The 12,782-nt window shown below is 38.3% G+C and overlaps 1 protein-coding gene and 1 long non-coding RNA gene across 2 annotated transcripts in view; one reads left to right on the forward strand and one right to left on the reverse strand.

Annotated features, from left to right (window-relative positions):
- Window positions 1-5,502: 5,502 nt before the first annotated feature.
- Window positions 5,503-10,932, reverse strand: LOC140003094 (uncharacterized). The gene is made up of 3 exons (XR_011811078.1): window positions 10,800-10,932; window positions 9,836-9,933; window positions 5,503-6,564 (listed from the first exon to the last, which is right to left on the reverse strand). It is a non-coding gene; the product is annotated as an uncharacterized lncRNA (long non-coding RNA).
- Window positions 10,933-11,008: 76 nt separating this feature from the next.
- The window catches only part of LOC140003093 (noelin-3-like), a 47,931-nt gene continuing 46,157 nt past the window's right edge, over window positions 11,009-12,782 (forward strand). Inside the window, exon 1 of the mRNA XM_072041896.1 lies at window positions 11,009-11,240. Within this exon, the coding sequence (XP_071897997.1) occupies window positions 11,172-11,240 (69 nt within the window). The 5' untranslated portion in view covers window positions 11,009-11,171. The remainder of the gene's footprint in view (window positions 11,241-12,782) is intronic.

Genomic DNA, 12,782 nt, shown 5'->3' on the forward strand with positions numbered 1-12,782 from the left:
CCTAATTTTTTTCCCCGTAGGAATTCATGATATTTAGCAAATCCCACACTAACATAGCCCTGTGGTGATTCATATACAACACAGCTGGAAAAGGCAAGAAATCTGAACTTCATAGTTGCAAGCAAATTTGGAAGGTAAAATTTGGCTCCCTTAGGGCCATTAAACATCTATAAAAGAGCAAGTATATGAATTCTCATGTCTGCTAATGCAAAGGTCCTAATGATATATACTTAGGCTTATGAGTACCTTTTGTGCTTTCCATTTTGCTAGTGATTATAAGCCTCTTTTAGATTAGTTTTCATATACTGTCTGTATTTAGGGTATTTAATCTGACATAAAAATTACTACCTAGTCTGTACAAGTCAACATGACACACTTAGAGAGCAGAGCAAATACAAATAAGGAGCTCTCATTTAATCTTTTATTTAATTTGCAGTGATCTAGACCACTGTGATTTGAAGGAGTACCAAACCACCACCAACATATACAATTGGAAGAAGAGTGCAGAGACCACTACAACTAGATCGTGCCTGACCTTGCACACATCTGAACTGTGAATGGACAGTACACAGTATGGACAGCTCATTGCAAGACTGATAGGAAATGAACATTTTTCCAGCAATTATCCCTCTGAAATGAATAGGAAAACAACAGCAATAATAATAGTAATAATGCCCAGGATCTGTGCATAGCACTGTTTCTCACTTGCTAAAAACTATCCTCAACTTCTTGCAAATGGTTAGACTCAGTCCCATTGTTCCCAATTTACTAACTTTATAACTGTTAGTCTGAGCCTGTTAGCCTAGGAAAGAATCCAGAAGACAAGAGTGCATTAGCTATTATGTAAACCAATTAAAAATGGGGAGGCTTATGCACTTATCAGCTTGGCACCACAGGTAAAAAGCAAGATTTAAGTAAACCTACACCTGAGGCTACATCTTTGACAGTTTAGCTTGCATGTATTTTCTGAGGCTATTTTACGATAGTAATACAGGGGATGTGTGTTCATGCAGAGCAACTGCTTCTTTCTCCAAGACATCTTGAACAGCTTTTGTACCCTAACAGTACACAATTCTTTACACTATTCTGACTATGGCTCAGATTTTTTTTTATCACTCAAACCTTTTGCTTCAGTCACATTCCCTCTTTTTATACCATTCACAGTCCCACCCCTTCTCGTACCTTAATTCTACTTCCAGAATCACAGAATTTCTAGGTTGGAAGAGATCTCAAGATCATCGAGTCCAGCCTCTGACCTAACACTAACAAGTCCTCCACTAAACCATATCACCAAGCTCTACATCTAAACGTCTTTTAAAGACCTCCACGGATGGTGACTCCACCACTTCCCTGGGCAGCCCGTTCCAATGTCTAACACTACACATATAAATACTGCTACTACCACTGCTACATATAAAATTAATAAGTATCTGCAGTGTAAACATCTTCTACATTTCTATTCAAAGGTGTGTTTTTTTGTTTTTTTTTTTTAAAGAAAAAAAAATATCTTTAAGTGACCAGGTCAGAAAATATCAGGAAAAATTTCCTTCTATGTGATGTGCTCTTAATTACCAAACAAACAATATTTTTCCTAACAAAGGTTGAAAGTCCTTTACCAAAACTATGAAAACTGTTTCATTTGGTCTTTTATGTGTGTACATAAGTTATACATATATATACACACAAAACAATAATTTTTATAGAAAGTGTTCAATCAGCCCGAGTCTATAATCTGAAGTCTACTGAAATATTAACAGCAAAATGTTACATAAGTGCTTCTAATATCTCCCCTTGCTAGCCTGGATAGCTATGACATCTTTACTAATCTTTGTTGTCCTATGCAGAACTTCTTGAGAAAGCACCTACACTGCTTATACCTGATTTTTATCTTATATGTGTCTTTGATCCTGTTTTGACCTTCTTGTTTTAGTCAAGTCTCAATGAACTTAATATTCAAGCTGCATTAAAATCCTGAGTATGTTTTCAAAAGCTACAATTTAACACTTTGGGAAAAAAAGAAAGACTATTATAAAACTTTTAGCATGATATCTGCAGAGCTTTTATTGAAAGAGGGTAGTCTCAAGTAGTTTTAGTTTTTAGAATAATGTTTCAAATAATTAATTTTCTAAATCTATGTAGACAAAACATCTTCTCAGTTTAGAAGACTGAATAATAAAATCAAGAGCCTCTACTTCATTGTTTTCAAACAATTAAAATACGTAGAATGCCCACCAATTTCATCTAGGTGAAGACTTTTTTTTTGTGAAATTATGTTTCAGAATATACCTAACCACATTCTTACAGCATCTAACTAAGAAAAAAAAAATATGTTCTAGCCCAGTCAGGCTACTGTTTCAAAAGTACTGTTACTCCACTATCTGAATCATAATTCAAAAGTGTTTAAATGCAACCGAATACTACATTCTAATATAGTTAGAATACTTATATAGTTATAAATTTTTTCTTCAAAAAGCATCACTTTTTCTCTGGACAATAATTTATAAGTATTTTGTGTTCTATTAAGCATAAGCCTTATACCTTAATAGCATAAGTCCTATGTTCCTTGGCAGATGGGAACAGCATCTTCTCAACTAAAGATTCAGGGTTATCTTAACCTTTGTCATACTTATTAGAAGTTTATTTCTCTGTAACCATTGTGTGTCTCCTCTGTAATATATAGCACTGAGATATTTAATAAATAATATATACCCATAGAAAATATTCTATTAACACACATCAGGTACTTCAGTAACTTTCCAAATAACTAATTCACTTACAGAATTTTAGGACATTATAAATTTATAACCTTTTATCATTCTCTTCCTGACTCAACTCACAGTTCTGCCCAATCAGGAATTTTTCCTCTTTCCCTATTAAGCTTAATTGCGTATAAGTATCAAATGTCTATGCACAAAAACTGACTATAAGAATTAGGACAGTTTTAACCATTTGTATAATGTAAACAGAATTTCCATTACAATGGGGTTTATAAGCAAAATATTCAGTAATACTGATCAGTGCCAAGAACCTATTGATTGTAAGCATCTCTGCATTTCTGAGGGACAGGTATTAACAGAATCTAACTGAAAGCTTGCAGTGGTCCACACTGTTGTTTGTTTTGTTGTGGGTTTTTTTTTTAGCCAAATGATTTAACCAAAACTGTGAACAGACTTAAGCAATTCCTAGTCTATAGGCAATTGTTGTTTGTTGTTTTTTTTTTTCTTCATGTTATTCTTCTAATGCTACATTAATATTCTGAACTGTAGCATTTATTTTGTAACAGGCTCAAACATGAGAAAGCAAATATTTGCTTTTAAGTATAAGGAAAATTGAAGCTATTATTTAAATAAAGCTTTCCTTCCCCTCCAGTATTCTTTAATTGGTTAAGAAACTATTACACTTGTATAAAAACAGGAACACTGATTTTTCCCTTGTATAAACTAAATGCTGTCAAAGATACCATAATAGTTTGCTCTTGACTTTTACAGAAAATTCAGCTAAGCTCACGCTCCATATTAACTACAGAAATCAATTGGCTGGGAAAATAATATGTAATATATATATGAAAAGCATTATTAGAATTAAAAACTTCATTAAAAATTTAAGGAATTAAAAGGAAGTGCATAGTAATAGAAAGTCCATAAGAGCTACTTGTAAAACAACTTCCCAAACTCAGTAATAGTACAAAATTGTACCTGTTTGTTGAAATGTACTTTTGAATGAAATGTTTTGTATATATTTTGATTATTTCAGGAAGAAACAAATGTCAATTCCCTATGAAATTGAAATTCCAAGTTTCAGCTTGTTCTCTTTAAATGTAAATATTTATTCTATAGCAATAGCTGCAATGCAGTAACTTACAGAGAGAGATTCATAACTCCCCATTGCCTTTTCTTCACAAAACTTCTATGAGGTTACTGACAGATGAAAAATTTATGTTAAAAAAAAAAAAAAACAAACAACATTATGTCTCCCATTTCTAAGATTCATTTTTAATAATGATTGCAAATACTGAGGCTAGAAATGGTGCTATTTACAAAAAGGATATTTAAATGATAAAATGCCCACATTGCACTGGCCACTGTCCAAAATTCACCGTAGCTGAAAAATTCACATGTTGTTCCAGATTTTCTGTTCAGTATCTCATTATTCCTGTCTCTGCAAGGCTATGAACACTAATATGCAAAGCCTCTCAATGCCCTGTCTGTATCAGAAAGACAAGTTTGTTTGTTTGTTTTACCTGGCAGTTTGTCTTAAACAGTTATCATATGCTTTCGTTGATCTTATTCAGGGGTTGACAGTATGGCAACTACACCACACTTGATCTGGCAGGACACAAAAAACCTGGCCGAATTCAAAGCACACAGGCATTGCTCTTAAAAAGTCCCACACAGACATTTGTTTGGTCACGACATATGTATTTTGCATGGCTTTGCATGAGCTTTGCATAATCCTCAGGCCCTGATTCTGATATGCACAAGTGCAAACATGAAACCCTTGTTTTAATGTTTTAAATGCTGCAGTCCTGAATTGCACTCCTGTGGTTTGATATGTTTTCCTTCTCCCAGTACAGTTCTACCCTAGGAATAAACTGATATAATTCCACAATTAATTCCTACCTGCTGTGACAGTGCCCCCTCAGGGTAAAGATGATATTTTTACATTAACAGACAGGAAGCTTCCAGTGCGATTGACCTCAAAGACACTGACAAATTAATTACTTTGCTAGTCAATATGGCATGGCAGCTTAAAGATACGAGCAGATACCCAGCCGACTAACATGCATGCTGCCATCTGCTGAATATGACAGCCAGGGATTTGTACTACTCTGGAAGACAAGTAGTGTAGAGCCTTCCAAGAAATATGCTACCAAACCCCTCATTCACAGCTTATTTAACAAGTCAAATAAAGACAGTCTTCTGGTTCTGAAAGAGAACTGGTAGTATCTTAGGATTTTTTGACCTACATGTTTAAAATGGAAAAGGAAACTATCTTAGAGTATTCATTAAAACTTTGGTTTTGAGCCCACAGCTTAACAGCAAGAGCTAGGGTATATTCAAAAAGCTCATGAGATTTACGGGAACACTCATGCAGTGCAGATGTTCATAAGGAGTTCATAGTTTATACACCTCACTTGTCAAGCTTCAGTGTCACCCTGATTTAAAAAGCTGTCCTCTGGCTTGACTTAAAAAAAAAAGTAATTATGAGAAAACTTGTTACCATTTTTACAGGCTACCATTTTTTCAAGAAAAAAATTAGATATCTCTTATCACCATTTTTTTTTTTATTTCCATAATCTTTTTTCTTTTTGATTTTCAACAAAACCACATCAGATTAGAAAACTGAGTGATTTGTACCCTACTATTCCTGTAAATAATATTATACCTCAAAATGGCCCCAAACTATTTATACATAAAACTGTATGTAGGTAAAACTGTTTAAAGCTATATAGCACATATTATATTGATCCATAAAAATATACTCAGAATATATTCATTGAAATGAATAGAATCATTTAATTTGTTCCTCTGTTCCTGCTGTGAAACTGGGTAGGAGTAAAATCAAAACAAAACTAGAGCCAACAGTAAAGATGTATTTGGGGTAACACTGGATGAATGAAACAAACAAACAAACAAACAAAAAAGTAAAAGTTATGGTTTCCTAAATTTTGTATTGTAATAAGAAAACAGAAAACAAATAACACCGTACATTGTGGGACGCTGAATTTGCTGAGCTGTTCAGACAACCCAGTACATCTGTCAGTGAGCACAGCAAACACTGCCTTGAGACTTGCCTGGCACCAGTTTGCAGATGTCTTCATTCACAACAAAGTGTATCACCTGGATAACCTCACAGATGAAGAATAGTAGATACCATTTGATAACTGCCAGGAGACATATCAACTCACTTTACAGAGAGACTTGCACTAGAACCTGACAAATGTTGTACGAAGTAAACTGAAAGACCTTTTTTTAAATATTTCTCTTAATTCTTTTCCTCACATTTATCTTTAAAAAGCTGTCTTCCTTCTTAAACTGATCTCAAAAAGAACACCAATATATACCTTTCCTACATCAGTATTCAAAATCAAGCTCTACAGAAGCACCAGGGGAATGCCTGTTAAGCATCAGCTTACACAATGATTTTTTTCTAGATCAGTTACATTCTAGCATTCAGCTGGAATTAAAATATCTAATACATGTCAACTAAAAAATTATCATTAGAGTACCTTACAGTACCTGAGTTTATGTCATCAGCTATAACAAGCATCCTTGGCTATATGGGACAGAACCACAAATACTGCAATAGTACCGCAGAGAGTTCTGTACTGCTATATTCTTTTTAAAACAGAAACTGATTAAAAATCAAAGCAATGGCTTACTGTCTTACAGAAAAAAAAAAAAAAAAAATCTTAAGCTCATTTGTCTTTGTGGCAAGTCCTGTTCAAACTATTCTTTCTCCAGTCCAGCAGAAATCTCTGCACTGAAGAGATACATAGGACACTAGATGCACTGACTCTTCTTTTGGGGGAAATATAACAGGTATGAAGATAACACACATAACCTGAAAACAGATCAGAACACAAAATTCATCTGAATGTTTGCATTATAATTTATAATTATGACTGAATATTTCTTCTAAGTATGTGTGCTTTTAAATAATTATGAGCTGGTCAATACATAATACATACATACATATATATATATGATGGTAAAATCTACACAGGCAAATTTAATGATTTACAGTAGTCCAGAATTCTGTCCAGAGACCTACAATGTCTCTCTATTTCATTTAACATCTATGTACTCTTCACTAAACTCAATGAATTAGTGCTTTACTGAATCCTCTACTCACCCAAGTTTACAACACTTTAAGCAATCTGTGTCTCTAATGTTTATTACAAATGTAGTCACCTATCACAGAAGTTCAGCTTCTGCATCGATAGTAGTTTTTGTTTTCATTTTTATCTCATTTTCAGCTCTTCGAATCAAAATCTTTTCTTTAATGTGAGATGTAATAATGCTCTCCAAGGACATTTCACCTTCATTAAAGTCAACAGGGTCAGTATTTAACCCCTCTCTTCCCAATTTCCTAAATTCTTCATCCTTATCATAAACATAGAGAATGCCTCAAATTCCAATTTTGGACTACCTTCCTGAACTGGTGGAATATTCAACACCCACAAAATAATCAGTGAGAGTGTAAGATAGACAGATTTTATAAAATATTTTCTTTTCTAGAAAAACCTTTGATAGCACTGCAATTAAAACCAGCTTTCAGACATGACCTGCCATAAATAATTTTAGTAGTATCTTTCTAGGTATGTGTATATATGCCGTCTTTTATCATAGTTCCAGTCAGTACTTTTGAGCTGTCAAATTCAGATTGCAGAACTTGGAACATATTTATATATAATTCAGTACCTACCTCCAATTTATCAACTTCAGTTTCCAGTGTACCCAAGTGAACAAGTATCTGTCTTTATTCCAAGTGCTAGCAATGCTTCTTGCAATACGGTGTCAAAAAGAAGTTGTTATAACTCTAGCCACACACTGAGAATATCCTTCACTGTCTAGACAAGCTGTATTCAGCTTGCCACCATTTTGCTAATACGCCGTCATTGATGCCTGCAGGAAAGCTTTTGATATCTCTTTTTCTTCTTTCTCAAGACTGAGTATTTTACCCTGACTGCCAACTGTCTCCATACAAAGAATTCAAGAAGAAATGCCATACAGATAGAATTTGATAGGTTTTAAGGATATGAGTAAAAGCTTTGTTAGAAGGAAATGCTCAGAATGAGGTATTCCCTTGCCACTATAGGAGACACAGCAAAAACAAAACCTTCTCATATTAGCTTGAATTTTGTTTAATTTTTCAGATATGTTTTAACAAACTCAATTATTACTCAATTACAGGTAGCAATTGTCAGTAATTTTCATTAGTCTGATTGCAGTCTTTTCTGACTCAGAAATTACTTGTCAGGTTGCAGGAGGATGGACGAGTTAGTCTATTAGGTAGTTTCTTTTTCTCTGTAATGAACCATTAAAATCAAACAGAATAGAATGGGGTCTCTTTATGTCATCCTTATGTATTCTTTTAAAACACATTTTGGTGCTTTTGCATGTACCAAACAAATTAGTTTCTATAACAGGTGAAAAGTATCTGAAGAGTTCAGGAGATCTGATGTCTCACTTTTTTTCGGGGGCCTTGGGAAGCTTTTGTTTTATTTTTAACTTGTACTCTTCAATATTTTACTGATTTCATAGACAGATGTTCCAAGCAGCATGAGGAAGTGGGCAAACATAGAGCTTTTCTGAAGCTCCTCAGAAAGTTTGCATGCCATGATTAATAGTTCATACGTTTTGCCAATTTCATCTACAATAAAAAAAAAAAAAAAAAAGAAGGAAGGGAGGAAGGAAGGAAGGAAAAGAAGAGTGTAAAGTGATAAAGTGTAGAGGAAGAAAGAGAAGGGAAAATTAAAGAACTAGTCACTGACATATTCTAGTAAAATTCTAAATACCTTTATATCTACCTTTGTGGTTTTAGAATCTATGTGTGTTTTTTCTTTGTTTTGTTTTGTTTTTGTAAGAAATGGGCTATTTTGAAAACACCATTCACTTCATCCTTTGGAGAACTGTCAGAGTTTTGGTGTTTTGGTACTGTTACTTTACCTTTGCTTGAAGCCACATATACGCAGCTATCCCCTTGATCGGCTCTTATCCTGATTTCATAGAGAATAGAAATGGCTGAAACCAGTCTCCTTTCTGTATCTTTTTGTACTTTCTTTATAGATGGAAACTCTAAAATAGGGTATGTATCAGAGGGTATTCTCTTTCCATTGTAAATTCATAGAATTTCAATAGAAACTCATTCATAAATTCTGCAGTTTATTATTATTTTGATCCACACTTTGCAGATCTACCTTACATAGAAATTTAAGACCATATCTTTGAAAAAGACAATTATGACTGAAAGAAGTCTTCTCTAAGTCATCTTACCATAAAACATACATTTTGATTCACTCACAAAAGCAAACCTGATTATTTTTATCCTGTAAAAAATTCAGAACGCAGAAAGATAATAAATCACTGTAGGGAAAACTGGCATCCTTGATCCAATTATTATGCCACTGATATACAATCCTTTCAGATAGCATGTGGGCAGAACAGATTCTGTTACATGTATCTTTCAGCAGAACTCCTGAAGACATAAGACACCAATCTTGTAGATTTGGAAACAGGTTAGAAAACAGTGCCATTTTCATACTCATTCTAATGAGCACTTAACCAAAACACTCTCCTGGGCTTGAGAACTCACCAACATACTGTACCTAAAAACATCCTTAAATAATATTTTGCACTGCTATTTTGTTTTTTATTGTGATGTTTTTCTTCTTTCTTTAAGAATATTTTTGATCCTATTTTCTTTGTTAAGATTACACAGCACCTGAAAATCCATGACAGCATTAGCTTTTCTGTGGTAGCTGCTGAAAAAGTACAAAGGGAAAATGTAGACCCCAGAAAAGTTAACATCTAATCAAGACCAAAACCAAACCAAACCAACCAACCAACCAAAAACAACAAACACATGCCAACAGTAAAGCTGATACATTTTGCCATGCAAAACTGGAAAACTTATTTGTATCTCACAACAGAAGCGACTGGTCTGTCTTATTAGTTTCCCTGAATCAATTCCCTTCTCTCCTCTTTAATCCTAATACCAAGCCTGATACAAAAGGAGCTTCTTTTCGTTTCACTTCCTACGACCCCAACCCATAAAACCAAATCAAACCAAAACAATGGGGACGCAGACAAATAATCCTCTACCTACTTACTGTTTCTACTGCCTGCACACAGGAGCTCAGTCCCCAGTTAGCAGCTGTTTCTTCCTCTACTTTCATGGGAAGATGAAAAGGAAGCCTCCTGCAGGTTCCTAAAGAGAGAGGAATGGTGCTCCAATCACACTGTAATAGGAAAATATGGAAACTTTTCCTTTTCAATCAGCCCCAAGTAGTAAAAATGTGCCAATCCCTCAGAAAAGATGACATCTTTTCATGAGATGACATCTTTTCATCAGTTCCAAGTTTATTTCCTCTCTGTGAGTACTTAAATTACCCTCAGGTTGGTTTTGGTGAAGAGAAGGATGTCTGCTACCACTGAATACTGGAACTGCTGTATGTGTTTTAATAAAAGCTAGTAAATCTTACACCGCATCCAGGACCCGGGGCTCTTTCAAACAGAACAGCAAATACTGTTAAGTTCACAACAGCATTTAGAATTGCTGCTATAGGATAGAGCTGTGCGGAGAGAATGAAGAAATGTTTCCTGGTCATCAACTACTAGGATGAAGCGAGCAGGAAGACTCGCTTTTTCTGATGACCAGCTAGGCTTAAGTTCTCTGGCCAAATCAGATTATCAGATTAAAAAAAAAAAAAAAAAAAAAAGGAACTCAGTATTGTATGCATATAAAACAGGTATTTAAAAGTAACGAATACCAGTAACAGTTGTAGGAGAGAAGCCCTTGAGAAAGCACGGAAGGGGACACCCCAAGGCCTCTGGGCACCCCGCTGGGGCCGCTTGGTACCGGGGCTCTGCAGCCCCTTGGGGCTCTGGCAGCCACCTCAGGCAGCCCCCGGGTGAAGCGGAGCGCGGGCTCGGGCGGCTGCTCTCCAGCTGCACCTCAGGCGTGCCCCAGCCCGTCTGAGAACCACTAACGCATGAAACCTAAGGTTATGCTGACTATGGGTCGTGAACTCGAGCGCTGTAAGGGCAACTAATTAAAGCCGTAACCCATTTTACCAGCGCTTTGTTACAGGACGGAGCCGCCACAAGCTCCTCCGCGCAGGAGCTGCCCCGCGAGGGGGCGCCTGAGGGCGGGCGGGCAGCGGACGGGCGGCAGCCATGATGTCGCATCCTTGCCACCGCCTCCCGGGCCCGAAGTTTGGCGGAGGGGCGGGCCGGGGCGGGCCGGAGGCGGGCCGGGGCAGGGCAGCGGAGCCGCTCCGGCACCACGGGCAGCGCCGTCCTCGCTCGCCCGCGGAATGAGCGGCCCCCGGGCGGCTGCCGCTGCCGCCGCCGCTTCCACTCGGGCTGCGGCGGGAGGCGCGGTGCCCGCGGGGGGAGCGGCGTGAGGCGAGGCGAGAGGCGAGGCGAGGCGGCCCCGGCGCCAGGATGCGGGCGCCCGGCAGCGTCCCCAGGCTCCTGCTGCTGTCCCTGCTGGCCGCCCTGCACCCTGCCCAGGTAGGAGCCGGCCGGGTGCCGCGGCCGACGGGGCTCGGCGGGCCGGGGCGGGGGGGATCGCGGCAGCAGGAGCGGCCCCGGGCTCCCCCGGGGCTCCCCCGGGGCAGGTGCCGAAGCCGCGGCGGTGCGGGTCTGGAGGAGGTGGCTGAGGAGCAGCACCGCGCTGCGCCGCTGAAATCGCCGCGGTGGGCTGAACCCGGCGGGCCTGCGGCGCTGCGGGAGCTCACACCTTGCCAGCCGCCTCCTGGTGCCGTGCCGCCTCCTACCCGGCAAAGTGAGGAGAGGGAGAGGATCGCGGGGCACTGCGGGCAGCCCCCCAGCAGCCCGCTCCGCTGTGCGGGTGAATGTCCCCCCCGCGGCACCGCTCGGGTGCCAGGCAGCCCCGCGAGACAGGATTTGGCTCTTCTGACAGTTTGCTTTTCCCTTTTAAATAATTGACATAGTCGTATAAAATACGCACGGAATTTCCAACAGCGTGAAAAGGGTATTCCTCCTACGAAAATATAAAGACAGAACTTAATAAGCAATTCGGTGAAAAACAGATTTACAGCTGCAGTAATCATAAGATACGGTGACAACATAAAAGGAGATGATATATGATTAATAACATTAGCTAATAATGAATTATAGCCATCTGATATTAAATAGCAGCTATTTGACAGCATCGCTATCGCTGTGTTCTGCAGAGACTCGTATCAGGCGGGGAACAGGAGTTCCTCAGCTGTGTGAGCCCGAGCACATGGCCACATCGCAATCACAGGTTTCCAGTCATTGCTCTGTCTTCTGGTACACTTAGATCTGTTGCAGGCAAAGAGGCTGCCTGAAGACAGGATAAACACAATTTGTATCACTGTCTATCCACAGAAGAGTAAAACCACTAATGAAGTGGATGACCTTCAGCTGGCAGAATTTTGCTTAGTTTAGGTGTCAGAGATATGCCCCATAACAACACTGGGAAGAAATGTTCCATCATAGGTGTCTGTTACCATCGAGCACTGAAAAGCAGGATGCACCACTGGAATGGAACTGCATAAATTATCTCTGAAACTTTGCTTCTAGTCCTTTGTGCTGTGGCACACTGTGCAGAGGGCAGAAAAATGGCCTTTTAGTCATTGCTGTGTGTGACATTTTCAGGGATATTAAAATGTTCATTGCAGGCCCTTTTAACTCCGTGAAGAGGTCATGAGCCAGAAGCTCTAAAGTCCTTAAGAATATGTAAAAACAAGAGCCCCTTAATCCAAGTCTGCTTTTTATCAGAGATAAATTGGGTTTTCAGAAATTAAAACAGGAGAACAAATGGTTATTCAGATCCTTGATTAAGATACTGCTCCACTTTAAGCATATGAAAAGGTGCCACATATAGATGACAGATGATAGTTGAGTTTTGTTGATGTATTTCTGTGAAAAATGATGTATGCAAAATGACTACAAGGTCTGTGGGTTTGGTTTTGTTTGTTTGTTTTCAGCAAATAAATACAAGTTATGATTGAAATCACTTTAAAAATGGAAGCAATCCTCAGGTATTTAGCTTACTTTATGCTA

The sequence above is a fragment of the Anas platyrhynchos genome, chromosome 8, assembly GCF_047663525.1.
Source record: "Anas platyrhynchos isolate ZD024472 breed Pekin duck chromosome 8, IASCAAS_PekinDuck_T2T, whole genome shotgun sequence".
NCBI lineage: Eukaryota > Metazoa > Chordata > Aves > Anseriformes > Anatidae > Anas > Anas platyrhynchos.